The sequence below is a fragment of the Contarinia nasturtii genome, unplaced genomic scaffold (assembly GCF_009176525.2).
Source record: "Contarinia nasturtii isolate CC-2019 unplaced genomic scaffold, AAFC_CNas_1.1 Cnas_scaffold_187, whole genome shotgun sequence".
Classification (NCBI taxonomy): domain Eukaryota; kingdom Metazoa; phylum Arthropoda; class Insecta; order Diptera; family Cecidomyiidae; genus Contarinia; species Contarinia nasturtii.
Window position 1 is genome coordinate 6,243,937 of NW_022197544.1, and position 27,025 is coordinate 6,270,961.

The window sequence follows — 27,025 nt, forward strand, 5'->3', positions numbered from 1 at the left end:
AGACCACTTTTAGAATAAAGAAGAAATTCACGCGATATATTAAATTAATCGTTTTTTTTTTAATGATATGAATGGAATGTCAAACGATTCGAACTTTGTTGATTGCATTCCATTAATAGATCATTTTGTCACTGTAACAGTTAGTCAGTTTAATTTTGTGCATAAGAATACATTCATAAAAATACTCAAACTAAAGTTTATTTAATATGAACTCGTTATCTATTTTAGTTTCAAAAGCGGAAACAAAAATTGAACCTGAAATTAGAAATGACCGTTATATGTGCAAATATTTCAAGGTGATATCACCTTAGGCTTTTGGGCAGGTTTACTTTACATTTATACCATTTCAAATATACCTTTGCAGTAGAGCTGCCTTGTGTTCCTTTGTGAAAATAGTGTTTATATCCCAAATGTCCCTTCTGGACAATAAAAAACAGGCATTGTGCATGTGTGTTAATATTTTCATGATGTTGAAGCGATTTTTATTTTTCGAATATTTGTCTTAATTTTGAATAAATAATTCCATTGATACAATATGAAAGCAATATTTATTTTTTGTGGTTGCTTGGCGAATATTCAATACAGAGATCATAAAATGTTTTGTCATTTATTTCCGATGGCTTTAAAAACAAATAAATAGTAAAAATCAATTAACAATCAATAAATTAAATAACAAAAAAAAGATGGTTTATCTTTATTAAAGCAATCGAAGTCACTTGATTGCCAGTTGGCTTGTTATTATATTATTCCAGATTAAATGTTTGCTGATGGAATGTGCATTTGATTGAATATATATATTCCTTATCTAGTTTAATCGCGATTTCAAAGATGAATTTGAAGCTAGGATTTTATTTTATTTCTTTTAAATCTAGATCTAGAACGGATTGTGGGCAAAATCAAATGGTTTCCATTCGCTCGACATCCGAATATTGTGTGGAACAGAAGTATCAAACTCCTCAATATGAAACTAACATTTATTTGTTGAATATCACAAAAACAAAAAATGAACATAAAAACAATGAGAATTTTTCAATACATGTTTAGTAAATAGACAAGCCATTTTCACTTGGATGCGATCAATATATTCATGTTTGTTTCGATAGATGAGAAAATATGCGACCGACGACGAGCCATTTGTGAACAATAAGTTAGATGATTGTGCGAAAATTATGTATACTATTTGGTAATAAGTCCTCTGGACTTTGGATATGCAGATGTTGGCTGCTTTCGCGACGATGACACACTGCGACGCGCGGTCATACCAACATCTGGTTTTGATGATTTGATTCTAGACGATGATTGAACTCTAAATGAATAAAAAAAAATGCTTTTTAATATGTTGAACGAAATTTGTTGACCATTTTTATTACCTATTTTGTATAGGTTCTTGTGCATTTCTATTGAGTATCTTATCCAAGCGGGATCGCATGATCTGTTGATTGGTCTGCGATTTGTAAAAGTCGAATTTTGGAACGATATTATTAATTTTGAACGAAATATAATTGAATCGAATTAAAACATAGATCACTAATCTCACCTGGCCCGTGATGTCAACATCATCGTCAGTGGATAATGCTTCAGCCAAAACCGCTTGCAGTGATGCCGATATTTTTGGATTTTTATAATCGGTGGTTGTTCTTAATGGCATATCTAGTTCATGCATCAGAATATTTTCACCTCGAATATTTATTGAATCGTCATCATTTCTTTGCATTAATTTCAGTGCATATTCGGATATTGGACGTCTTCGATGCGGTTGAGACACTGGCCGTCGAAGCGGTGTGTTGTCCGTCAAACGACTTGAATTGTTTGTCCATTCTTCTAATTCTTCGTCGTAGCGTGCTTGTGTGTACAGCCGAGTTTTCACTTCAATCGGCACAAAATTATCAACCAACAAGAGAATTCGTTTCAATTCCCTAAACAAATGAAAGGATTATAAGTTAATAACCAGTTTTTTTTGTTGAGTTTAATATGGAGTATAAAATGAATGTGCTTACTTAATCAAATCGTTTTGTGACATTTCCAGTTCTCTCCTTTCACGATTATGCTCATCTCTTGTGTCAATTAGCTCCTGTTTTAAGGCCTTTAATTGCATAACAGATTAAAATTTAAACAATGTTTATAATTAATATCGTGATGAAAACCTTTAAAATTTTTAATCTCATGAAAAACAAATGGGATAAATTGAAAGAGGTAAACATTTGGTCATACCATATATTTGGCATAGCATTTTTTCAATTTGCGAGTTTTGAGCTCAACTTCTTGCTGAACGGATGTTAATGTTTCGCGTATTTCAATCGTTGTCTCTTCCTGCAATTCAAGCTGCTGTTGCATTTCAACTTCACGCTTCTTTCGTTCGGCAATTTCTTCGAGTTTTTTCTCTAATTCAATTTGTCGTTCATTATATGTATCTAAAATATTACGTCCACCGCGAACAAGTCGACTTTCCATCTCTGTTAATTTTGTTGTTAAAGTATTTGTAATCTCTTTCTCGCGCTAATTTAATTTAAAAATAAAACGACGACGCAAAAAGAGGTTATAATTAAATGTTTGTTGGGCATTTGATTAGACATCATTAAAATGGACATTGATATTTTTAAATATCAAAGCTGTTGTAGTTATTTACCGTCAATGCTTCGTTTGTTTCGGCCATTGCATCATTTATCGAGTCTTTTTCATTATCACTAACATCATCGTCCTTATCATCGTCGTCCTCATCGTCATATTGATTTAATTCATTCTTCGATATAACTTCAATGATGCTCTTTTTCTTTTTTCGCTTTGGTATCGTTTTCTCTTTGTTTTGACGCTCCGCAATCATTTGCTGCCGTTTCGCAAATTATAAAAATGAACGAAAGAAATCAAAATTATGAAAAATGTCAAACCGCTTCGGTTTTAGTTTAATAAATAATAATGACATACCCGTAATTTGGCAATTTCTTGTTGGTATTCTTTAAGTTTGGCATCCTGTGGATCTTCATTTTTGACAGGTTTATTTTGAATGGTTTTGGCGCGTTGCGCATACCGTAATGTAGTAACCGTTTCATTGTAATTATAAGATGATGGTCCAATGTTTGCAATCATAATGGTCTTTGAATTGCCACCCAATGAGTCTTGCAGTAGTCGTGTCAGTTTTGAGTCTCGATATGGAATGTGCGGTGAATTTTCAGCCAACGCCGATATAACATTGCCCAATGATGAAAGTGCACGATTTATTTTACTCGCTTCCTTAAGGCGATCGGCTGTGGCACCGGTCTTCGATTGACGTTCACTGCCGGCCAAATCGATCAAATTCAATTTACCCACTTTTACTTTGTTCGTATCCAAATCACACATTTCAATTTTTATCATAAAAATTGCATGTGACCTTGAACTATGCTCATTCATATTTGTTTTGCCAGTTGTTCGATTCTTATTACCTTGAGCCATTACGTTAAGCATTTCATCAACATTTTTACACAGAACCGAATGTAAATTCGGCACATAAACTCCCATTTGTTCGTGTTCACGCAATTCCAATGATTTTGAACTGTTCGGTTTTAATAAATCGCGCAATTCTTCCATATAGATTTCTAAATAGGAAACAGCTACTAAAAAGTTCATATTCTCTAATCGGCTAATATTCGACCAAATTTGTTCAAAAGCTCGTGGAATGATGCCTTCAAGTTCTTTATTATTTTCGCCAATGCTATCAATGGCCGATGCACGAACATTTTTCGATCGAATACCTTCCATCGTAAATGTTTTACCAGTGCCCGTTTGACCGTAGGCAAATACACAACAATTAAAACCTTCAAGCACCGATGACACCAAAGGTCGCACCACTTCATCATATAAACTCTTTTGTGTTGCACTGTGAACAACAAAAAAAAAACAATAACAAACGAAACAAATATATTATATTGACGTTATGAATAAAAAAAAAAAGATATTGAAAATCAATTTTGTACGTTTAACATACCTTTTATCATAAACCGCATCATATGTGAACATTTTACGATTTTCGCGGTTTGTATTGCTTGGATGTTGAATTTCGACGACACCACGTGATGGATATACATCGACAACTTGCTTGTATTCACCACTAGCTTGCTCTTTTTTGCTCATCGGACGGCATCGTACCACCACTTGTACGCACTCATTCTTCACCTACAATTAAAATTAAACAAAAAACAATTGTTAGTCGTTAATTTTTGTGATGTTGGTTGCTTTTTTTTTGTTGTTCTGGTTTCAAGCGTATTTACTACTGCAAGGTCACATCATTAATGGTTTGATAGTGTACTGTTCATCCCATTGTTTCTATCGATTATTGCTTGAATTCTACGTATTATCCAAATCAAAACTAGCAAACTAAAATTCATTGTATCATTTAATGATTCATATATTTACACGACGCTATGTTTGTATGGACTATAGAGTGTGTGTGTGTGTGTCTTTGTAAACAAAAACCGAGTAGTAACTGAAAATCCCTATTTGAAATCCGAATGAAAAGAAGGCACCGAAGCGAAGTATTTGAAGACGTAATCATTTGTATTTGTTCGGCTAATGCATCACTTTGTTTATTGCCAATGCTTCTAAATATAGCCATTTAAAGACGTTTTATTTATGGAAAACCTTAAGCATTTTTGATTCGCTTTTTTTGTTCATTTTAATTTTTCATACTGCTTCAAATCACACCGAGAGAATGAATTGCAATATAATACAGTTTTATGGCTGTTAAATTAGCATCAAAAACGATTTTGCTCGTTTCAGAGAGAGAGCGAGTGCATAGAGATGGATTAAGAAGAGAGAGAGAGAGAGAGAGAGAGCGGGCTCGGGAGCGAGAATGAAAGAGCAACGATTCTGTACATCCGCTAATTATTACTTATTAGTTGACTTTTGCTCTGTACTTTTGAAAAATCATGCACGCAACCATGCCCTTTATTTCGCACATTCGATCGCATCGCAACGAGACATGCAGTTTATAAATCACTAGATTGCAATGACACAAACATACGAAAAGTAAATTATTAAATCGTTCATCAACCGACGACAGAGAACAGGTGGGCAAACAAACACAAAATTTAAAAGTCGTTAAACAAATGTGCGATGAAAGTGAAAGACAGTTGTGAATTAGAATGTGGATGTAAATAAATGTTGTTGAAACTGAAGTGAAAAATGAGCAATTTAACCCTGCTAAAAAATAAAGAATCAACAATTCAAAGCAGCGGCTTTGCTTTTATGTCAACACACACACACACGCATTCAAATCAAAATCAATGAACGAAACAAAAACCGCAAAAAAGTTTCGATGCGAATCGAGACTGCACCTGTAAAAAATATGATTTGAATTGAATATGACGCGATTGAAAAAGAAAGATAAACATCACCTATTTCTTTATAACCATCGGTTTGACCATGGTCGTCTAAACCTCCTGAATATTTGATGAATATGGCATATAAAAATGGTCATTTTTGTTCCGCTTATTCCGAAGACATTCAATAACAGTTATTATTTAGCGATTTATTTCCTCGAATGATCGAAGTGAAAACATCGTGTTTAGAGCATTGACTGTCATTATTATAATATTTTTTTGTTCAGGGTTTAGAAAGCGTGAGCATGTAAAACAAGGTACGGCACATTTTGATTGTTCGCATGTATTTACAAACAGGCTGGCCAAGTCACGCCGTACCGAAGAGGCGTAATGTTTTATTTATTACGAATGAGAAGAAAAAAAAAACACTTGTGCCGTCAAACCGAGTCATACATGCATGTTACATTTTCGTTTGTCACTCTGTTCAAAACAAAATCGAATCGTATTGCAATAGAGACGGCATTTTCTAATTGAATCGCATAAAATGTGTGAAACAACGGCACTTGTATGTACAACAACAAAACAAAAATACTGATTCGATGCATATGGATGTATCGCACTGTTATTCCAGATCATCAGTCAGATATTGATTTTTCCACTAAGAAGTTTGCTTAACGTTTAGGTAAGATGCACTTAACGTTAGGTAAATGATAATGAAAACGCATGCCAAACATAGACAAATAAATAGCAAACGAAACATTATATTCATTCATTTATATCGGGAATTTGATATGCGATTACTTGAATAATAATCTTTGGTTTTGAATTACCGACAAACACTATGGAAACTATGAAACAACAAGCTTGTTGATCTATTATCTATCAACAGTTTGATAAATAAACACAGTTGCAAATTGAATTGACGCTTCATTTTTATGACACAATTTTCAAGCGTTCTAACCGCAATTAAATAAGACATTTTTTTGATGTGAATGAAAAATGAATTATTGACATATTCCAATCGAAAGAAAATAAACTGTTTCTGTTTTAAAACGAACGAAATTATTTGAACTTACCAAATTCTTATTCCGAGCACTCGAATTGTTGTTATTACGTTCCATGTTTGATTGCTGAACAATTGACGTCGGACGAATGAAATTAATTTGTGCGCTCGATTTTCGCAATAAAATTATTCGCTTTTCCCCTTTTTTTGCTTTAATATTTTTGCTTGGCAATTAATAAAGTCGTTGCCAACGTTGGTCTACGATATATTACAAAAAAAATGGACTAAATATCGATAAGACCGTTTATGAACTGTTTTCACTTTTGTTTCTCCGTTTTACTCATCGAATGGTATGTTTACCGTTTTGAGAATTAATCATTTCTATTCGAGTATCAAAATCTAAACGTTTAACATTTGGAACTACTGATGGTTTCTCCCTCACACTCACACTGAGTTCTTTTGTCTAAGTTTTTTTTCTTCGACAAAACATGCGTTCACCACTACAGCTGTTTGTTCACAATCTAATTGGTTTGCAGTCTCTGAAATATCATTTCATTTCGATATTGCTCTAATTTATGACACACCAAAATTGAACCACAAAATTTTCATTCACGGATTTTGTTGACGAAACAGAAAGTGAAAGAGGGTGAGCGTGAGACAGAGACAAACACAGATCCGTTGCTACACATGAAAAATTCAAATTGCAAATGAAACCATGAAGCGTTTCGAATATTTTGGCCGTTGTTTGTGACATAGGCAATATATACAATGCACAGCACAAATTTAGGCTGAGAGATCAATTAATTGTTGTACCACACTTTGCGATTATTTTTTTTTTTTTCAACTTTATGGCTTCGATCAGCATTAAACAAAAAAGTCCATCAATTTCATCTTTCGGTGTCACAAAGTGATGTGAAATGACCAAAAAAATATTTATCACCAATTAAAATGTTCATTATACAGTGTGATTGGCAACATTTGCTTCTTATTTATTGTGTTTTGTATCGTTCAGTCTATCTTTTGAATGCGTGTAGATTTCTTTCTAAATTCATGAATATCCCGGTGGTTTTATCATGATTATTGTTATTTTCTTTTCGAACCACTTGTACATGTTTTAGTTTTTGTTTTCACAAAAAGGAAAAAAAAGAAAATGTGAAACGACACTATCATGCAAAATTCATTCGAATCAAAAACGGACCAATATCGATTTTCCTCGACACACACCGCTTTACACACCACAATCCGTTTCCCAATGGATGGCAACAATGAATCATATATACACTAAAATTATTTGGTCACTCGATTTTTTTCCTTGCTTTCAAACGATTTTTAATGTTGTTAATCATCAAATGGATTTTATTTTCGCGTTTCACTTTCAGTTGAAAATGTGAGAATGAATTTTAAACGGTTCGAAACAAATTTAGAGTTGAAAAGAAGAAGTGAAAAACAATTTATTCGCTCAGCAAGTGCTTCTGCTCTCGTAGAGACGTACGTAATACCGTTTTGCGCGACGGTATCGTACTTATTGTTTGTTGTTGACACTGTCAAATGTCTGTGCTTGGGTGTTTAGCAGCAACGGCGCATTCGCACTACTCGTTTCCCCATATTATTCATGCTATTGGATTTGGTTGAATTACTGCAAGGCACTGTAGTTTTATTTTTTATTATTATTTTCTTTGCTGTTCATATGAATGTGTGCTCTAGTCAGTGCTCGGTCTCGCTCTCACTCGTTTACTATGCCACTGCGTGTATTTATTGGAGTTATACACTCTTTTATTCCACTCTCCGGTCGATTCGATGCATGATTCGTTTAATTTACACATTTTGACTGTCCGTCTGTATGTCTGCTGTTGTCGCAGCTACAGATACTCCTAGTCTAATGCCATCATTGATGCATTGCCATAACCATCATTTACTATATTTCGTACACACAGAAACACACACACACACATCTTGTTAGACACACAACCTTGAAAGTACGATCCATTATGCATCGTCAAATGCTATTGACTGTATTTGGTAGATTGCATTGCGCAATTTTCGTTGAACATGAGCTACGTAATGATTTATAATGATTCGGACTTTTTTTTTCGTTCGCAAGAAAATGAACAGATGGTCACAACACTTTTATTTTATTTCTTCTTTTTTTTTGGTTTCGGACGCAATTTTTTTTTAAATATATTTTAAATGTGATGTATGCGTTCGAGTATAATCTCGATAACCGAACCCTCGCATATACCATGCGCCTCATAAAAACGTCACCTCATACTTAATCCATTTTCGAATCGTAACGTTTTTTTTTCTTCGCTTTTCAATTTAAGCTTGACCAACTTCTTGTAGACACAGAAAATAATTGCCAATTTGAAGGGGAAAATAAACACTTGTTAAACATACAACATATTTGTGCTAATATGGAAAACAAATGTTGATATCATTTTTAATATTCAACTAAATGATTCAGAGAAATAGTTGAAATTTGAACATTGATACCCCCACAATGTGAATCATCGCTTTAGTTTGCTTCATATTCACATCGATACGTTTAAGAATTTTAAATGCCAACATGACTCACTTTTGATTAAGATAAATCATAACGCCGACGAAATTATACAATTTTAATTTGGCCATTTTATTTATTCACTTTTTCGCTTTCAATACTTTCATTTCTTTGAATTCAAGTTTCAAGTTGTTCTATATTTAGTTTTTCGAAAGCATGAAGATTATACATTTCAAATTTGATAAAAACTTGTACTTAAATTTTTATTTACCCAAAAAATGTGGCTAATTTTGTCAGTAACTCCGATCCGTGGTTGCTATAACGGACCGATATAAAGCAGTTTAAAGCAGATCTTATGACAATATTTGAGAGTTCTTCATCATCATGCGGCCAATGAAACGTTCCCCAATTGATTTGCTCTATTAGACGTCTACTAAAGTGTCTTTTATAACATTATAAATTGAATTGTTAAGCCCAAATTTAAAATCGATTTTGTATACAAATGCTTTTATTTAAAGAAAAACGAATTAAAAAACATTGAGTACATTTAAATGAAATCACGTTAAATAACAAATTGGATATTGATTTCGATTTTTGATACATCTGCTCTACGCACATTTATACAGTTTATAATATGTATGTTTGAAGAATTAACAGTCAAAATGACGTTGCAATTCGGATATGTTGTTGTTTGCCTGTACATCGATTTCGATTCTTTTGAATTTATTTCGTGGACCTTTTTTACGTACAATAAAGTGTATAAAACTTTTATACCATTGTCGTTCGGCAATCAATAGCTGTAAATAAAAACAATCAAAACAATTAGATAAATAAAGGGTAAAAAAAAATGTTGGCGATATGTGTCAAGATGCAAAAAGAAAATAAAATTCAAATATAAAATAAATTCATTTTGAAGTTGAATCGATAAGATTAAATGATTGATGAAATGAATTTATTTTTCGGTCACTAAGCAAGTGGGTGAGTGCATCACATTCAAAATAATAAAATCAATAGCTTTGATAGCGATAAATAAGTGATTGATAGTTACCTCAATGCCATAGGCCAACATAAGATGCATGAATGGAAACACAAGAATTGTAAAACGGAAGACATTGATAGCATTTTGTGTATCTTGATATGGTTTGATTTCGAAAAGATCCGATATAAATGCAAACGGTCGCAACAGCAGCATCGTGGTAAACGTTGTTAAAACAGCAACAAACAAAAGTAATAAACCTGCAATAATAATTCCATTCACAATTAATCGATTTGCAATCCAAGAGACGTGAATAAAACGTACCATTTCTATGTAGCGGCTGGCGATATGGAAGACCTTTTGAATAAACAACGCCTAAAATTAGATATTGATAACAACTGACCAAAAATAGCACCGTATTCTCCCAACACAAAACACTTTCGTCGTCATCATCATCGTTGTTGCCAACGGTATTTTGTTCGTTTGCCGAATACCTGTCAATTGGAAGCGGTTAATATTTGAACAATTAAATATACTTTGCAGAAAATAAATAATTGTTATCCTACCATGGCTGATTAAATAGATAAATTATAGCCGACAATTGAATGGTTGCACAAAGAAGCACTTGCAATAACAGCGGAACTACATTGGCCAATGAGACCAAAGAGCTGCTAGGTCGTCGTTCGACCAATTTATCAGAAGGCCCTTGTCGACCTGAGAAAAAAAGATGGAATTTAATCAATGGAAAAATAATCGAAAGAATGGATAGGAATTCTTTAGTAATGGAATATTTGATACAAACCCATTGAAAATGCCAAACTAGCCGTTATTATTAAATCAACATAGAGGAATTGGAAATTTCCCAAAATCGATGAATGCTAAAAATTTAAATTTTAAATTTAGTTCGAATCTTATTGTCGACACACAGAAATATCGATTCTTACCGTGTACAAAATGAGAATGCCAATAAATTGAATAAATGAGTACATTATCATATATTTGAATAGACCAAATGATGTAACAAGCGCACAGCGACCCTCAAGTGCTAAATGTTTGACACACGATATATTTTCTTCGGTGCTGGTAAATGGTGCTGCCACTGATGCTTCAGCCTAAAAAAAATTGTATAAAAATTAACAACAACATTTTCATAAAAAGATCAAAATGTAAAAATGGAATTCGAATTACCTTTGAAAGAGAACATCCAATGTGTGCTGCCTATGAGAAAAAAGAAGAGGTAAAATAATGATTTATTGAAAAACTTCTTAAAATACATAACAAATTCAACAAATCATTCGAAGAATCATAAAGGATAGCCCTGGGAGATTATTGCATACTTTTTGGCGTCGTGCCATATATATTGGCTATTTTTTAGGTCATTTAATTCAATTTCATTGTCATAAATCACTCATATTTCACCAATAAAATGAAATCTTGCCATTGGATCTGTGACAACTACTTGCCTTAAGAGCACCGCAGTCATTAGCTCCATCGCCCACCATGGCCACAATATAATCGTATTGCTTTAGGCATATAACAATTTGGCTCTTTTGCTCGGGTCGAAATCGAGCGAATACAGTGCCCCTTGCCACAACATGCGGTATAAAATGCGGATAATGCACTTGAATCGCTTTCCATGCGGTTCCATCCAATGCCAAATGATATCGATCTGCCGATATATTCAATAAGGTTGAATGCTGTGAAATATAATTGCATTTTATGAATACTTTCTATCATTTTTAATAAAGTTCGAAAGACATATATACCGCATTAAATCCAACGTTATTTATCCCATCTTCCGATGTTGTTGTATCGTCAACAGCACCAATATCTCGACTCAATTCAATTGTCAATTTTGGTTTATCGTTTCCGTAGCCTTCGCATTTCACAATATAAACCTCTTCATTCGATTTAATCATTTTACAATCTTTGGCAACTGATAATGCTGTCATTATGTTATCACCTGTGATCATGACGGTACGTAGTTTGGCCGCATGTAAGTCATCGATTACATTGACTGTTTCGGGCTTGAGACAATTTAATAAAATCAAAAAACCATCAAAAACTAAATCAATTTCAATTTCATCACGTTTCATGCGTTCAATTTCAGTCCATTTGATTTTCGATGAAAGTTTCTTATGTGCCATTGCTATCACACGGTATCCTCTTGATGTGTATTTACAAAGCACCTCATAAAAATCCTTTGGTATTGTATTTGATTGGCATAGACTGTGAATTTTTTCCGGAGCACCTTTGGCAAAAATTTTCATATTTTTTTCGCCCAATACACGCACAATCACCGACATACATTGCGCTTCCGACGTGAATTGATGTTGTTTTATAATTCCAATGGAATATGGCACTTCGGTTAATTCACCCTCGGAATTCGGTGATATAGTTGGTGAACGTTTATTCAATTTAATTGGGCGCACCATTGCCGGAGCTAAATTATCGAAACGTGTATGTTCGCTGCCAGGCTCGACGTATTCCCATTTGATTGAATTGAACATTTCCAAATCCAGGGGATCACCATTTAATGTACCGTTTATTGTTGTCAGCGAGTGGCACGTGGCCATATTTTGGACTATATTCGATCTAGAATTAAAAAAAAAAAATCATATTTTCATCAATTATTTCTGCGAGAAGGAAAATGAAATGCTTTCATATTATTAAGACACTGCATTGGGACAAACAAAGGTTTATAAAATGCTTACTTTTCGTCGAAAACATTCGGTGATTGTGTGTGACTAGTGCGAAAAGCACCGTTTCGACATTCACGGCATCCGTCCATCGTTAAACCGTCATCCGTTAAAGTGCCTGTCTTATCGAAACATACCAATTTCAATTTGCCGCACACATTGATACGCTGGGGACTAATACAGAAAATGTTTTTTTTCTTGAGACGCGCTTGGCTATAGACCTGACCAGCAGTCATCGCAAGCGGTAGCGCAGGTGGTACCACTATCGTTATAATGTCTAATGCTCGAACAATAATGGTTTTTATATCAGCTCCACGTGCATGATACAGATAAATGGTGTAAGCCATACCTTTGAATTGGACACGGATAACATTTGAACAATTATGCATATGGCAAAAATGTCGCTAGAAAAAATAAATTTTAATTATCCTACCCAAAGCAGCCACACCAAATAACATTGAGACGAATTTCACCGAATCTTCGTAAAATCGGAATTCAATCGGACGAGGAAAGAGGATGCTTTTGACGAGTTCACCTTTCGAAGTATTGAAACCGGTCCGAACGACTTTTGCCAATACCTGACGAAAAACAAACACATTTAATTGGATCAAAAAAATCCAACGGGATAAATAAATACCTTCTCAGTTCCATAGTATCTTGTTTGTAGTATTGTTGTTCCAGCATAGAGAATGTGTCTTTTTTGTGACATCCATTCAAATGGTGAATCATTTGATGTGGGTGGTGTTTTGGTGACTGGGACACATTCACCCGTTAGCATACTTTCATTTACAATACAAGAACCGGATATTAACACCGCGTCACATGCCAATATTCCGCCATCCATTGGAATCACGATTACATCGCCTGGCACCAACGAATCAGACGCAATTACATCCACATCATTCGATTCATTCAATATCTTAATATAGTCCGACTTTACACGCTCAATCACATTGTGCAATGTAATACTTTGCTATAAATGAATAGTGAAACATCAAAAATCATGAACAAAATATGTATAACATTCAACAGTCATTTTTTTATCAGATAAACATTTTTTTCTTTTGTTGACAGTATAAAATAACTATCGCAACTCACCGCTCTCGTTTCGTACAGTGAACAGAAAATGGAAATGCCCGATAGAAGAAAAACACATCCAGCATAATAGTAATAATCATCGAAACACCATAATGTCACCGAAAATATTTGAAATAAATAAAATGGATTGAGAATTTCGGTGTGAAATAGTTCCCAATACGATTTAACAGCTATTTCAATTGTATTGCGCCCATATAATTGTGTTCTGTAAATAAACAAAAAATAAAGAAAATGCAATTGTGTGTGCGTGTGGGTAGACAATGAATTGAGCGGAATAAAGAAACCAACCAAAAAATAAAATAAAAACAAAAACGAACTGAAAATAAATGGATAAACAAAACAAATACATACAAAATTAATATGTTCCATAATATGCAAAAAAATGCTTACAGAGCATCACGTTGTTTATCTGATACGCAATTTAAACTGGAATAAATGAGTTGATTTGTGGTTGAAAGTTCATCGAGCTGTCGCAATCGCACAAAATGATCGATGTGATAGTTATAAATGTAACGAACATGTTCGAATTCAAAAGTTCGAATTTTGTTTGTTGATCCATTTTCTCGGCAAATTTCCTTCAAAATACTGGAATAATATGCAATGTTATCGGCAGTGATACGTATTGTCACAACATGTTCAAGTGAAGCCTGGCCACTTCGTTTATTTGTGACTGTGAAACAAAATTGGCGAAACGATAAATATTGGATGCGAAAAGAATGAAAGAGACGAGCCCAAACTAACCAAGTATTAAATCACAGCTATCCAAATCACAACTTTGCAATTTTAACCAAACGAAAAATTGAAGACTCGAATGAGAGATCAAGTACGGAATGCCCAGAAATAGAATAGAGATCATGTGATACAATAATGTGCGTATAGTTGATGACTTGTATCCGTAAGCATTATATGCGACCGGACTTGGGGCATTTGGAAGATATTCACGCGATGAAGCACTTGATGATGTGGCCGAACCGCTACACACTTCAGGCACATTTTCATTTTCAATTTCAATGTTATCGCATTGATGATTTAAGATTTGGCTTTGTCGTGTTATTGACGTATAACCAGCTCTTGCTCTTGTCCGCCCTAAATAAAGAACGAAATCAATAACAAATAGCTGATAAATGTTTATGTTCAATTGCTTCAATGATTATGATAGCCATACAGTATTAATCTAATAATGAGACATTCGGCCAAGTAAACAATCTTGTGAACTTTGAGATTAGAACGCTCTTGAAAGAAAACTCACTTCCTATCATATTCCCGTCTATTCGATATTCCCGTCCCACGCATGCAGTTACAAAAAAAAATCAATTCAATCCGACTACATTCCAATTAAACAAACTGATAATCTGGATCGGTTCGATCAATTTTCACAATTTTCATTCAAATCCACTAATTTATTTCAAACAATATCGATGGCACAATTTCAAGGTTAACACAAACACAAAAACTTAACACAACCGTCGCGAACAAAACAACTTGATTGATTAATTTAAACATAGTGCTTTATTGCTGCTATCGATACTACCGTATTTATTATTCATCGTTTATGTATGCGTTTAGTAAACATCTGTTTCATTTTGACAGCTACTAACATCGATGATGCATCGTTCACACTTCGAATGGCGAATAATAAAATTTACTGGGCGATGAACGATTTCTTATTCGAAATGTCGGTTAAATAGACTTTTATTAAAATTATTTTTTAAAAAAAGTAATTAAATGTTGACAAATGAATTTTAAACTTTGAGAAAAAGAGAAAAATGTGAGTGGTTTTCTTTCAAGGGCTTATTGATTTATAATCTACTTTTGCAGTTGGTTGAATTATTGTATTCACACAAAAGTTACCTCCACTAGAGAAAAAAGTTAAAAAAAAAACTGAAATTATGCTTTGTAAAGCAGTATATTTTTGAAAAAAGAAAATCAATTTTTCGCCATATAAAATCAACATTTATTGATTTATTTTAATATAAATGATTGGTGCTCTTTAGATTTGTATATATATATAGGTAAACTTTCGTATAATCTATTTTAGAAAAAATTTAGAATATTTCATTTTAGAATATATTATTAACAAACACCACGGATGCTTGCAAGGAACAATTCCACAAATTTTGACAGCCATGATATTATGGTATTTTCAGTCAATACGACGAAGGTTCATCGAACTCCTCACATTTGGCTCATATTGCATCTTCCCCTTATTTTCGTCGAGATTTTAGGTTAGGATGCTGCATGTGCACAATACACAATGATTTATTTAACTCGTCCTATCACGAAATTTTAAGTGTTAGAACATTAACGAAAATCGATAAAAATATCGAAAAATGTAATCTGAATTATTTTTCGTTTAATCTCTCACCATTTCGTTGATGCTGAGGTATACTATTAATATCGATGCACAACCGTATTAGTATTTTGCTCTGTCAGATGTGATTCGTTTTCATCCATTGCATACATCGCGAATGCTGAATGGATTAAATTTTAGTATGTAGTATGTTATTGAATATTTTTTCAATCAAAAAAAAAATCGTAACCAAATCATACCAATGAAGACGTTGAGCGAACACCATGTGATTACGATCGGTGTACCATGGTGAACAATTTGCAACTGCAAAAAAATGTTACATTAAAATATTCAAAAAATAATGTTTTGATATGGACATTGTATTTTTTTGTTTTTTAATTTTACCAATATGAGAATGTAAAGGAGTAGAAGTCCCAAGCCCCGTAAAAGAAATGAAATTGCGTGTAACATTTCTTTACTGCAAATTTTTTGGCAATAAAATAAGATGTTCCCTAATGTTTTAATAAACGAAAATAAAATAAAAAATGAGAGCATGCGTGAATTTTGACATTAAGTATGCAGAAGGGGCTCTTCTGATTTTTCCATTCGAAAACGACCTGTTGGAAATACCGTTTGCACAATCTTCATTGAGAAACGGCAATATGTAGATTTCTTTATTTTTTTATAATGTGTATGTCAGTTGCATTTATAATTTGTGAGCCTGATTTTACAATAATTCGAAATAAAATTTTCATATTGGATTTGTTTGTTTTTCTTTTCTTCAGTATGGCTATAGCCATATCTTCGGAACGCATTGGACGATTTCAATGAAATGTAGTATAGTAACATTTTTTTATAGCATTATAATATATATCCTTATTATCGCTTAACCGCTATTAAAGATCGAAGTGTTTTTATATGTTTTTCTAATAATGATATCATCAATAATTGCTTCACGTCATCATTCAAATTTGCTTGAAAAGAACTGGCAAATTTCTTGTATATAATTCATATGTTGTCTTCAAACTTAACTTAGTAAAAACTTTGTATATAATTCATATGTTGTCTTCATCAATTTCTCAAAATAAGTGTTTAAATTTGAAATACAAGGTAATAAAATGAATTTTCTTACCAAAATACACAACATCACCAAGTTTGAAGAAATTTCAATGAAAGATAAGAATATTGAATGTTTTGTATGGGAGGTACCCATAATTCGCATTGAAATTTTTCAAACTTTCAGAATGTTATGTTTTTGTAGGAGTTATCGTGTCTTCAAATATTGGCGGACGACGTACCACGTGTGAACGACCCACAAAAACCATGTTCAAAAAGCTCTGACCTCAATAAAGTCCATGATGATCAGTATTTGATATTATAAGCATTTTTTTCTTTGATAAATTTAAAACTTCATTTTTCTTTTAATCCCTTGTGGAAAATTACTGACTGACTAGTCTAAAGCCAACTGAGATTGAAGTTGTTTTAAGTTGATTCGGCTGATTTTTCAGTCAATCCTAGTAGAGAAAAATGCAACTTAATTCAACTTCAATCGCAGTTGACTATATAGATAAAAATGTCCCAAATTAGTCATCTGTTTAAAATGACATCCATAGACGACTAAAGTCGACTGGATGGGTAGACGACTTCGGTTAACAAAATTCAATTTCATTCGATTTCAGCTAGTAAGTCACTTTTTTTCCACACGGGATAGTCAGCCAACGTAGTTTGGTTAGATATGGTGACTGAAAAAGAAAATACGCAAATCCAATAGAACTATATTTGATCGTTTGTTATATTACAAAATGTTATCGAAATATAAATTGATAACGGACTTTGCGAGTGACTTTTTAGAGGACTTTTTAGATTTATGTATATTTGAGCCTCAGATATTACTATTATGAAATAATGGAATATTCCGCATTTGTATACGAACGAAATTGTGCGAAATTTGGATTTTCTTCCTTGTTTTCACACAATATTCGGTTGTAAATAGTTGCTTCTTAACAAAATAAATATTTTTTGTTTGTACTGGGCTTAAACAAAAATGACTATGTCTCTCGTGATTCGTAAGTCTCTAATAAATTAAAGTCAAGCCAAAATCGCGTTAATTTATGATTGCCACATGAATATTGTATAAAAGCCATTGCGTTCACTCGGTGGCATTAGTTCTTTGGAAAAAATTAAAACCAAATCATTTCAAAGATGACACGAATTAGCATTTTTATCATCGCTTCAGTTCTTGTTTTGGGAGTTGCCGTTCAATTTGGCTACGCAGCATCGGTAACAGATGCGCTTGATGGACTTCCAAATTTGTCAGATTTAGTAAAAACTCTAAAGGCATTAATCGAAGCCTTCTTCTATTTGATACAAGAGCTACCAAAATTAACAAAAGCAGTTGTACAGTTAGCAGAGGCTGTGGGAGATGTCGCAAAATTGACTAAACCACTCGGTACAATTGCTGACATCGTAAATCCAGTGTTGACGAATATAAGCGCTCTTACAAATGGACAAACTGGATCACCTGCATCGGGTATTTTATAGGGCGAATTCACTTAAAAAATTGCCTTTCTATTATTTAATAATTGTTATTGATTCTTTTTCGATTCTTTTTCGATTATTTGTCGATTATCTTAAAATTAATTATATTCTTTTCTTTTGTGATTCTCCCCTTAGGTATTTTATCTGGGTTGGGCAAATAAGTAAAACTACAGGAAAAAGTGTATAATTTCAAACAAGAAATAAATAAATAATTTAATATTGTCATTTGGCAAAGCATAAATCTATTTTTGATTCTAATCCTGTCATATATCTCTTACATTTGCGATTTTACTGCCGATAAATCTTGATTGTAGTTGACATGGTAACTCAATATCTAACCTGTATGTTGGCAATACCAAAAATTTCAATTTCTTTTTATCGGATTCATGAAATTAAGAAAACTGAACTATATTTATGAAATCATGCGTTTTCTTAATTCTTCTATTTCTGATAAGATAAAGTTAAACTAAAGTCACGTTAATTTTGTGATTTTATCATGAATATTATATAAAAATCTGTACGTTGAGTTGGAAGCATCAGTTCTTTGTTAAAACAAAATAATTTTTAAAAATTTGAGTCACTCTCGATCGTTGGTTTCGATTTGTTGCAGTTCAAATGGGTTCAAGTGTGATAAGTGTGTAGCATGAATTACCAAGTTTAATGAAGCTAATAAGAACTTTTAAGGCATTTCTCCATCTAATACAAGAGTTGCCAAATTTAACACATGCCGTAAACAGGTACTTTGCGCGATCTGGCTAAAGTAAACAAAGTAGCCGGCGGACTGGCTGACGTTATAGCCGCTGGATTTGCTGAAATGATGAATCCAGGTATTGAAAATGAGACCACAATTGCATAGGATTAGAGCAGACCTGGCGAAGGTGTGCCTCATTTACAAAGGCAATAAGGAGTTATATTGACTGATTTTTGATAAAATGTAGTTTTCTGTGTATCATTGTTATCAATTCAAATGTTGTCATTTATACAAAATAGTAAGAATTTTCATAACGTTGATTAATGAAGCATAAAGATTCTCTATTTATTAGAGAATATGCTTGAAACCCCACTTAACTGAGCAATGTGTAAACGTGTATCACCATTTGTTTGCTGCGATCTTATCTCCCCGTAGTCACGACAAATTTTGAATTTTATAGCCCTGCCTTTCATATGCATCGTCAACATATGGAGCTTTTTTATGATCGTGATTTGCAAGAGCCAGATTTCAGAGCGTATAAACGATACGCGGTTCACACAATTGAACAGACGCAACATTATACAAATTATCTTCTTGTATAGTGGTTACCGATCGGTGAGAGACATGCGTGGTGCACGATTACCCTCGCTTCATATTTCCATCATTTAGCCATAAAGTCATATCCATATATTGTAATTGAAGCGAGGGTGTTCTAGGAGCATTAATATTTATTCCATGGAAAGCAATACTAATTGTAGAAATTATTAACAATTTAAAAAAAGGGTTAAAATTAAGCACTCTCTCTCTTCCATTATAAATTCTGAATTTTTAAACTGTTTCCATATATTCGCCACAATACATTTTGTAATTGGCCATTAGGGTGTTAAATGTACAATATAACCCGTTTTATAAATAAAGAAAGAAATAAAGAAAGAAACGTTTTCTCAAATATATAAGATCATTGTATCTTATAAGCAATAAAATATGAATAAAAATAAATATTGTGCCACATTCCATACAAAATAATAAAGCATTTAGATTGATTTTAACCAGTTGTTGATGAAAACAATTGCAAAATGTAAAAACAATAAGTTTCATATGAATTTATTGTGCAATAGAAGGGATAATGCCCTACTGCAGTTCTTGTTGATTTATTTTTAATTATTTTATCATCAGATAAATCACAAACATCGGTGACCGATTCGGTATAACTTTACGCATGTTTTCATAAAACAAAGCTTCTTAAATGCGTATGCAATGAATTTTGTTAACGTAAATTCTCTATTCTTACTCGTATGCCAAAGTTATTTTTGTTGAATTATCTTAGTCAAAAGGCAGTTTTAAAACACAACTTGGCGCGCGTATAGAAAATAGATCAACGACTAAAATAATTTCACAAAATAATTGAAAATGAAAATGTATACATCTAACATACTATAGGATAGACTATAGATATAGACTCTCTAGCTTTGATTTCGCAATGAAGATAATATGAGTGAAAAAACTAGCAAGTACATACTGCATTGAATTTGATTTAATCCTCATCAGGAATAGGAAATAATGAATGAATGATAGTGGAAAGATTGGGTTATATTGTGTAGTTAAAAAACTTTAATTGTTGAAATTGTTCAATGTACTTTATAGCCGTCAGCATTAAGATATAATTTATTCAATTGGAATGTATCTCATTGCGTCCATATGCTCAATTGTCCAGTTTCAGTATTTACATAAACACACGTGTTTTCTTTTATTTGACCAAAAATCGTGCAGTGTTTGCGAAAATCCACAGATTGGACTATATTATATGAGACTCCCAACACCTATATTGCTACTTTAGTAATTCATTAAATATATCTGGCTGAGATGATTCATCTGACGTTATGTCTGGTTGCTAACATTAATCAAAAAACTAACTAATTATGAAAAATTGCAACTTTTTGCATTCAGTTCGAAGTCAAAATCAATTTTATTTTAAATTAAACATGATAAGGCTGTTTACTAGACAATGTCAACAACAAACATCTGGAGAAAAAAAAAACAGTATATATGAAATATCTGTTTTGGGGCATCGTCGTATTTTTTACGCCTCACGTGTAATTTTTTTTGATAGGAAGCAATTAAAAGTATTCCGATTTCACACATACATTGTATTCCTTTTTCCAAAGTAGGGGAAGTGAGGGCAAAGTGAACAGGCGGGATACGCTACCAAAATGTGTGAATTTTAGAAATTTTCAAGTTCGCGTCCATAAATCCGCATCGACAAGTCACAATCATCACTTACCACTTTGGTAGGGAAATGATTCAGTTTACAGGCACAAAGTCACTATTAAAAACATGTTCAAAAAAGACATACATAACATCCAAGAATGACCAAGTAATGATCAAGAAGTTACTCAATTTTCTACATTTCAGTTAATTGAAAGGTGCCATAATTGACCATATGTCCGCACAATAATTCTGATTTATTTCTACTTTGATTATTTCAAAATGTGTCGATCAAACACGACGATCTCGCGAACATTTACGACCACAACAAGTAGATGTATAAAAGCTGGTTCAATTGTTTGATTGCATTATTTCTTAAACAAAATTAAGACCACATCGTTGTAAAAGTTAAACAAAATGAACCAACTCGAAATTTGTATCGTCGTTTCATTGCTCATTTTGGCTGCAGGTGTTCAATTAACTTACGCTCAAGATATATTCAGCGCACTTACTAAATTGGGTAACGTTATTGAAAGCTTCCTTGATTTGGTTCAAAAGTTAATAGAAGTGGTTACACAATTAGTAAATAGGATCGCTGATTTAGTAAAGTGTTTACAAATATTTTTCTATCTCGGTGAAATTATCACTTATGTATGGCCTATAATAGAGCCTGTTATTAAAAATATCCTGGCACCAATCGCGAAAAGTCTTTCTACGGCTAACCCTACAACGTCAACTTTAACAGGCGCTTTGAACTTACCGTTGAGATGATAAATTTCTCTTTATTCCCATCGATGGACAGGAGTTAGGAGTTTCAAATGTATAAAAAAATATGTTCAATAAATGTAAAATTTTTAAGAAAAATTAATTGGCATTTTCATTTTAATTAAAACAAACGATTTTCTATTTGTTAGACATGGTTCTAAGGTTGCTTTTTTTCTTTCTTGAAATGATTTTTTATTATTGCATATTTGTTTGATCAGCTTTCTTCATTTTTTAAATTACACAAATCGATCGAAATTTGCAAACATTTAATTTCTGTTCAAAACAATTGAAAAACTGTTTACCTCGGACTTTGACAATCAAACAAAAACGTTTGGTACGCTTATATTTAGAATGGTCACACAGGATAGCGCGAACAACAAAATGGACAACTTTACAAAGATTCTAAATCAAGAAATATTCACATATTCATCATTTTCTTTATTTTTTACGAAAAATGCCTATTTTCATTTAAAATTGAGTTTTTGTGAACCATTCGGCTTTGAAATAAGTTCAGATGTGATATTGAAACAATTCAATCTGAAAGAAGCGACTACTTGCAAAAGTTGCGTATGCGATTTAATTTTTATTGAAGCCGTATTATAAATGATAGAAGAAGAATCGAGAGCAAAACAAAAATTATTGATCAACGATACATGGTAGAAAAATAGAAGATTCTCGAAAAAGAATTCCAAAAATGGGCAACTTTTGCCAAAATTAAAGTACACTTTTCCAATTTTCGAACCCGTTTGAATAGTTTAGTCAAAAAAACAACAATGAAAATTTATTTTTAATTTTTAACTCAAAATTATACAATTATTTCAATTGAATTTATAAGATTCCATTGAAAAATACACATAACTGACTCTAATTAGACGAATATTTTAAAATGATTGTGACTGGTTCACACTTGATTGTATTAAATGACATCTGCTGTCTAATTTGAGGTTAAGACTACGTAAATAACACTTGAGACGCGTTATAAATCGTTTCGTTGTAAATCAATTCAGCAAATTTCGCTCAATTTCATTCCACAATTTGATATTATTTAATTCGAATTAAAAATGGCAGATGAAGAGCAGGTAAATTGGAACATAAAAGTGGATAGTCTTGAATACACATTTTTATATATATATATATTTTGTTTTATTTATTGCAGATGCAAATCATTCCGGTGAAAGAGCCACTCGATTTGATTCGATTAAGTTTAGATGAGAAAATTTATGTCAAAATGCGCAATGAACGAGAGCTTCGCGGTCGTTTACATGTATGTATCGTAATCATTGGACATATTCATATTAATTTAATAGCACAAAGCAAAAAACCAACGTTTATACAATTTTCAATGATTTTTCTGTAGGCATTCGATCAACATTTGAATATGGTATTGGGTGATGCTGAAGAAACAGTTACTACGGTTGAAATTGACGAAGAAACATACGAAGAAGTCTACAAAACAACAAAACGTACGATTCCGATGCTATTTGTCCGTGGCGATGGTGTGATTTTGGTCTCTCCACCAATGCGTGTTAGCTAAAATCATCATCAAATCTATTTCTTAAATCATAACAAAAACAAACATTTTCGGAGCGCTCTTTTATTTTATTTGAAACAGAATGTTATTTACATTACATCAAAAATAAAATAAAATCTCACAATTCATAAATCATTTCGATGTTTTTCAATGCGCCCAACACATTTAATGCGGTGATTCGGCACATTTCTTGTCTTGTTTCAATTTCGGCGCTTCCAATATGTGGAATAATAACGCAATTGTTCAACGTTAATAATGGACTATCGAGCGGCAATGGTTCTGGTGTGGTTACATCCAAGCCAGCCGCACGAATTTTATTTGTACGAAGTGCATCGTACAATGCATTTTGATCAATAACCTGACCTCGTGCACAGTTGATTAATACAGCCGTTTTTTTCATTGTGTTCAATGTTTGGGCATTAATAAAATGCGTTGTTTCTGGTGTTAATGCACACAAAAGTATAACAATATCACTTGTTCTCAATAAATCATTCACATCAACACGTTCGGCCCCAATTTCTCTGGCTTCCTTTTCACGGCTGTTCGATTTATTTGAGTAAATAATACGCTTTGGTTTGAATGGAATCAATCGCTTGGCAACCTTTAAAGAAATACTTTGACGTGAAATAACATCGATTTGAAATAAATGATAGAGGTAAAAAACAGACCTCTTGGGCGATACGGCCAAAACCGACTATACCGACGGTTGTATTTTTAATAGCCGGTCCGCACATATACAACGGTTCCCATGATTTCCAGCCACCTGAATGAACCTGCTTATTAGCTTCGATTAGACGTCGTGTTGTTGCCAATAACAATGCAATCGTTAAATCAGCAACAGCATCGGTCAGCACTTCTGGTGTATAACCAACGCGAATTTTTCGCTTCTTACACTCATTTAAATCGATGTGTTCATAACCAACAGACATTGTAGCTATGACCTTTAGATTTGGCCCGGCACATTCAATTACCTCAGCATCAATTTTATCGGTTAACGTACAGAACAGTGCATCCTTTCCAACGACTTTTTTCAATAATTCATCTCGTGGCACAACCGATGCCTCATTCCAACCATCAATGTCACATCTAAATTTTTGATAAGATTGAATAAAATAACCCTTTGTTACTAACCCTATCTATACATGGAGTTTTTTTTTGTCTTAACTTCTATTTAACCAAACGAAAAAAAAATCCTCACTCATTCTGCAGTAAATCAATACCAGCGGCTGGAAAGTCTGATCGAGTACAATAGATTTGTGGACGCATCGTAGAAAATTGTGAATAAAAACGCTCTGTTTCCCTGCTTCTTAACACTCTTACGAATGATTTAGTAATGACAGATTTTGTTATAGATTTTGAAACAACAACAACACATGATCTAAACAATGTCACAGACGAGATCATATTTCGACAAAACAAATTCAAACCGGATATTTCCAAACTATGTTTCACTTGATCAATGTTGCTCACTGATTGTGGCAAGCAACAAATGCAACATGCATACCGAAAGTCAAATCGACTCTTTGTTAATGTTTGATTGTAAAATGTGTGGTCATAATCAAACAATGTTCTCTTATTTTTCAATTGTAAATGGTATATAGTTTAATTTTACATGAATATGCTAAGGTCATGTGTACGTTATCGCTGATGAATATACGATAATGTAAACGAAACTTTATCGCGTGAACTGTAATGTGTCAAACGAGAACTTTGTTGCCGCACTCAGCAAAACAATTTCGGAAACGTTCAACGGAGTTCGTCATTTGATTTGGGATACTGGAAAATGTCTGGAAATGGATAATGTGTACAAAACTGGTTACATGGTGCTTGGACTATCATTTGCATCGGCTCTCCTTTTAGCAGTATTATAATTCAAATACCAAATATATTTATGCATTGTTAGAATCCAACTAAGAATAAAACAGTATTCAAAACCGTACAATTTCAAAATGATAGCACAATATACATACACAAATGTGAACGAAACGTAATGTCGTGAGTAAAGCACGTGATACAATGGAATCTGTGTTTTAATGTCAGAGCAAGGCACAACATCACTGCAAAACAATCTAGAATTTACAAAAAAAATTGCATCGAAATTTTGCGCACTTTTTCTCACCTGAATAGCAGCATAATATCTTTGATCCGCACAATGGCAATGGCACTTAACTTCGGCAGGTAAGCACCAATAAAATGGAAATTTTCAACTTAAAATGTTGATACAATGTTTAGATATCTATTTTTTTCGGTATCGAATTTGCATCAAGTTACATAATCGAGTGGTTTGATGCTATTCTCTTATAAATCATTTATTGTTTTCCACAGAATACTATCCAGTCGTACACCATTGTTATTCAAACTGAATGTCGGTCAAAATTTGTATCAAAATGCTCTGTTCACAACCAGTGCCAATAAATGCGTTCAACTTAAAATTGTTAAGCCAACCAATCACGATAACTTATCATACGAAGAGAAAAATTCACTCTTGAAACGCGAACAATCACCACATTTGACAATTTATAAGCCACAATTGACCAGTATGATATCAATTAGCCATCGAATTAGCGGTACGTTCAATTTTCACCAGTTTTACTCTGCATAAACTCAAATGAATTATGAGTGGATAGATTCAAATTTCTAGCATGCATAGATTCGGAGTTCAAATAATCATATTTTTGAAGTGACACTCCAAAATCCATTTTCCCATCTTTTGTTAACTGTTTTTTTTTTCATGCAAAAGACACGTCCGACGTTTTTTTGTTGAAAAAGTGACAAAAATGCGCTCAAATATTGCAACAAAAGCAAATAAGCAAATGAAAAGATTTGAACATTAACTTAAATTGGTTGTAATATGTTCTAATTATCTTTGTCCAATTTTAGGTTTGGCACTTACCGGATTTGCGGCTTGTCTTTGTATTGGTGCTGTATTACCACCAAATGATATTTCCTATTGGTTGACGGCGATTGAAGGAATGCAATTGAACGCAGCTACATTGGCGTTTATCAAATTCTATCTGGCATTACCCGTTACGTTTCATACACTAAATGGTGTACGTCATTTGTTCTGGGATAATGGCAAATTTTTGAATTTGAATGAAGTGTATAAAACTGGTTACACAGTGCTTGGCTTGTCCGTTGTATCTGCACTCATTTTGGCTGCAATGTAAATGATTACCAAAATCCAAAAATGTTTATCGCATTGTGTAAAATTGAAAATTGAATAAATTATGCATCAAAATGATTAATTGAGTTTTTTTACGCTTCATTTTTTATTTAGCTCATATAAGCAATTGAAATTCAAAAAATAAACAATCAACTTACACTTTTTCCATTTTCTTGCATTCGTTTTTGGCTCAGACAAAGTTATCGAGCAAAAGAAATGTAAACGTAAATTACGTAGGTTGCTCCATATTTTTTTTTAAAATGGTACTTATAGTG

At 33.0% G+C, this 27,025-nt stretch overlaps 6 protein-coding genes and 1 long non-coding RNA gene across 7 annotated transcripts; 3 read left to right on the plus strand and 4 right to left on the minus strand.

Annotated features, from left to right (window-relative positions):
- Nucleotides 1–529: 529 nt before the first annotated feature.
- LOC116352511 (kinesin-like protein Klp68D) lies at nt 530–8,166 on the minus strand. The gene is made up of 9 exons (XM_031785162.1): nt 6,371–8,166; nt 3,962–4,149; nt 2,923–3,853; nt 2,627–2,824; nt 2,212–2,496; nt 1,998–2,083; nt 1,538–1,916; nt 1,371–1,444; nt 530–1,306 (listed from the first exon to the last, which is right to left on the minus strand). Exons 1-9 carry the CDS (start codon nt 6,413–6,415, stop codon nt 1,177–1,179), a joined length of 2,316 nt encoding a protein of 771 aa, XP_031641022.1. The 5' UTR covers nt 6,416–8,166; the 3' UTR covers nt 530–1,176.
- Nucleotides 8,167–9,329: 1,163 nt separating this feature from the next.
- On the minus strand, nt 9,330–15,100 carry LOC116352564 (probable cation-transporting ATPase 13A3). Its single transcript, XM_031785267.1, has 16 exons — nt 14,817–15,100; nt 14,309–14,653; nt 13,958–14,237; nt 13,568–13,772; nt 13,107–13,442; nt 12,903–13,047; nt 12,485–12,818; nt 11,537–12,365; nt 11,234–11,467; nt 10,959–10,988; nt 10,715–10,882; nt 10,573–10,648; nt 10,337–10,484; nt 10,095–10,264; nt 9,843–10,030; nt 9,330–9,591 (listed from the first exon to the last, which is right to left on the minus strand). Exons 1-16 carry the CDS (start codon nt 14,824–14,826, stop codon nt 9,445–9,447), a joined length of 3,645 nt encoding a protein of 1,214 aa, XP_031641127.1. The 5' UTR covers nt 14,827–15,100; the 3' UTR covers nt 9,330–9,444.
- A 456-nt stretch (nt 15,101–15,556) lies between these two features.
- Nucleotides 15,557–16,379, minus strand: LOC116336632. Its single transcript, XR_004200720.1, has 4 exons — nt 16,263–16,379; nt 16,118–16,181; nt 15,933–16,038; nt 15,557–15,840 (listed from the first exon to the last, which is right to left on the minus strand). It is a non-coding gene; the product is annotated as an uncharacterized LOC116336632 (long non-coding RNA).
- A 1,658-nt stretch (nt 16,380–18,037) lies between these two features.
- LOC116352618 lies at nt 18,038–18,636 on the plus strand. Its single transcript, XM_031785344.1, has 2 exons — nt 18,038–18,387; nt 18,531–18,636. Exons 1-2 carry the CDS (start codon nt 18,060–18,062, stop codon nt 18,554–18,556), a joined length of 354 nt encoding a protein of 117 aa, XP_031641204.1. The 5' UTR covers nt 18,038–18,059; the 3' UTR covers nt 18,557–18,636.
- Nucleotides 18,637–23,015: 4,379 nt separating this feature from the next.
- Nucleotides 23,016–23,684, plus strand: LOC116352497 (U6 snRNA-associated Sm-like protein LSm3). Its single transcript, XM_031785145.1, has 3 exons — nt 23,016–23,135; nt 23,213–23,320; nt 23,414–23,684. Exons 1-3 carry the CDS (start codon nt 23,118–23,120, stop codon nt 23,588–23,590), a joined length of 303 nt encoding a protein of 100 aa, XP_031641005.1. The 5' UTR covers nt 23,016–23,117; the 3' UTR covers nt 23,591–23,684.
- LOC116352495 (glyoxylate reductase/hydroxypyruvate reductase) lies at nt 23,635–25,244 on the minus strand. Its single transcript, XM_031785143.1, has 3 exons — nt 24,786–25,244; nt 24,256–24,673; nt 23,635–24,188 (listed from the first exon to the last, which is right to left on the minus strand). Exons 1-3 carry the CDS (start codon nt 24,989–24,991, stop codon nt 23,706–23,708), a joined length of 1,107 nt encoding a protein of 368 aa, XP_031641003.1. The 5' UTR covers nt 24,992–25,244; the 3' UTR covers nt 23,635–23,705.
- A 366-nt stretch (nt 25,245–25,610) lies between these two features.
- Nucleotides 25,611–26,832, plus strand: LOC116352496 (succinate dehydrogenase cytochrome b560 subunit, mitochondrial-like). Its single transcript, XM_031785144.1, has 3 exons — nt 25,611–25,765; nt 25,913–26,154; nt 26,468–26,832. The coding sequence occupies exons 1-3, from the start codon at nt 25,740–25,742 to the stop codon at nt 26,752–26,754; spliced, it is 555 nt and encodes a 184-aa protein (XP_031641004.1). The 5' UTR covers nt 25,611–25,739; the 3' UTR covers nt 26,755–26,832.
- Nucleotides 26,833–27,025: the final 193 nt, after the last annotated feature.

Bases quoted from the DNA above. Each gene is read 5' to 3' on its own strand.
- LOC116352495 (XM_031785143.1), bottom strand. From the start codon at position 24,991: ATGATCTCGTCTGTGACATTGTTTAGATCATGTGTTGTTGTTGTTTCA. The intron at 24,674-24,785 runs GTGAGGATTTTT...TCAAAAATTTAG, and splicing joins ATTGATTTACTGCAGAATGA to ATGTGACATTGATGGTTGGA. The intron at 24,189-24,255 runs GTCTGTTTTTTA...ATTTCTTTAAAG, and splicing joins TTGGCCGTATCGCCCAAGAG to GTTGCCAAGCGATTGATTCC.
- LOC116352564 (XM_031785267.1), bottom strand. The intron at 13,443-13,567 runs GTGAGTTGCGAT...ATTCATTTATAG, and splicing joins CACTGTACGAAACGAGAGCG to CAAAGTATTACATTGCACAA. The intron at 12,366-12,484 runs GTAAGCATTTTA...TTTTAATTCTAG, and splicing joins CCGAATGTTTTCGACGAAAA to ATCGAATATAGTCCAAAATA.
- LOC116352511 (XM_031785162.1), bottom strand. From the start codon at position 6,415: ATGGAACGTAATAACAACAATTCGAGTGCTCGGAATAAGAATTTG. The intron at 1,917-1,997 runs GTAAGCACATTC...TCATTTGTTTAG, and splicing joins TCACAAAACGATTTGATTAA to GGAATTGAAACGAATTCTCT. The intron at 1,445-1,537 runs GTGAGATTAGTG...TACAAATCGCAG, and splicing joins ATGTTGACATCACGGGCCAG to ACCAATCAACAGATCATGCG.
- LOC116352497 (XM_031785145.1), top strand. The intron at 23,321-23,413 runs GTATGTATCGTA...ATTTTTCTGTAG, and splicing joins AGCTTCGCGGTCGTTTACAT to GCATTCGATCAACATTTGAA.
- LOC116352496 (XM_031785144.1), top strand. From the start codon at position 25,740: ATGGCAATGGCACTTAACTTCGGCAG. The intron at 25,766-25,912 runs GTAAGCACCAAT...TGTTTTCCACAG, and splicing joins ATGGCACTTAACTTCGGCAG to AATACTATCCAGTCGTACAC. The intron at 26,155-26,467 runs GTACGTTCAATT...GTCCAATTTTAG, and splicing joins AATTAGCCATCGAATTAGCG to GTTTGGCACTTACCGGATTT.
- LOC116352618 (XM_031785344.1), top strand. From the start codon at position 18,060: ATGACACGAATTAGCATTTTTATCATCGCTTCAGTTCTTGTTTTGGGA. The intron at 18,388-18,530 runs GTATTTTATAGG...TTCTCCCCTTAG, and splicing joins AACTGGATCACCTGCATCGG to GTATTTTATCTGGGTTGGGC.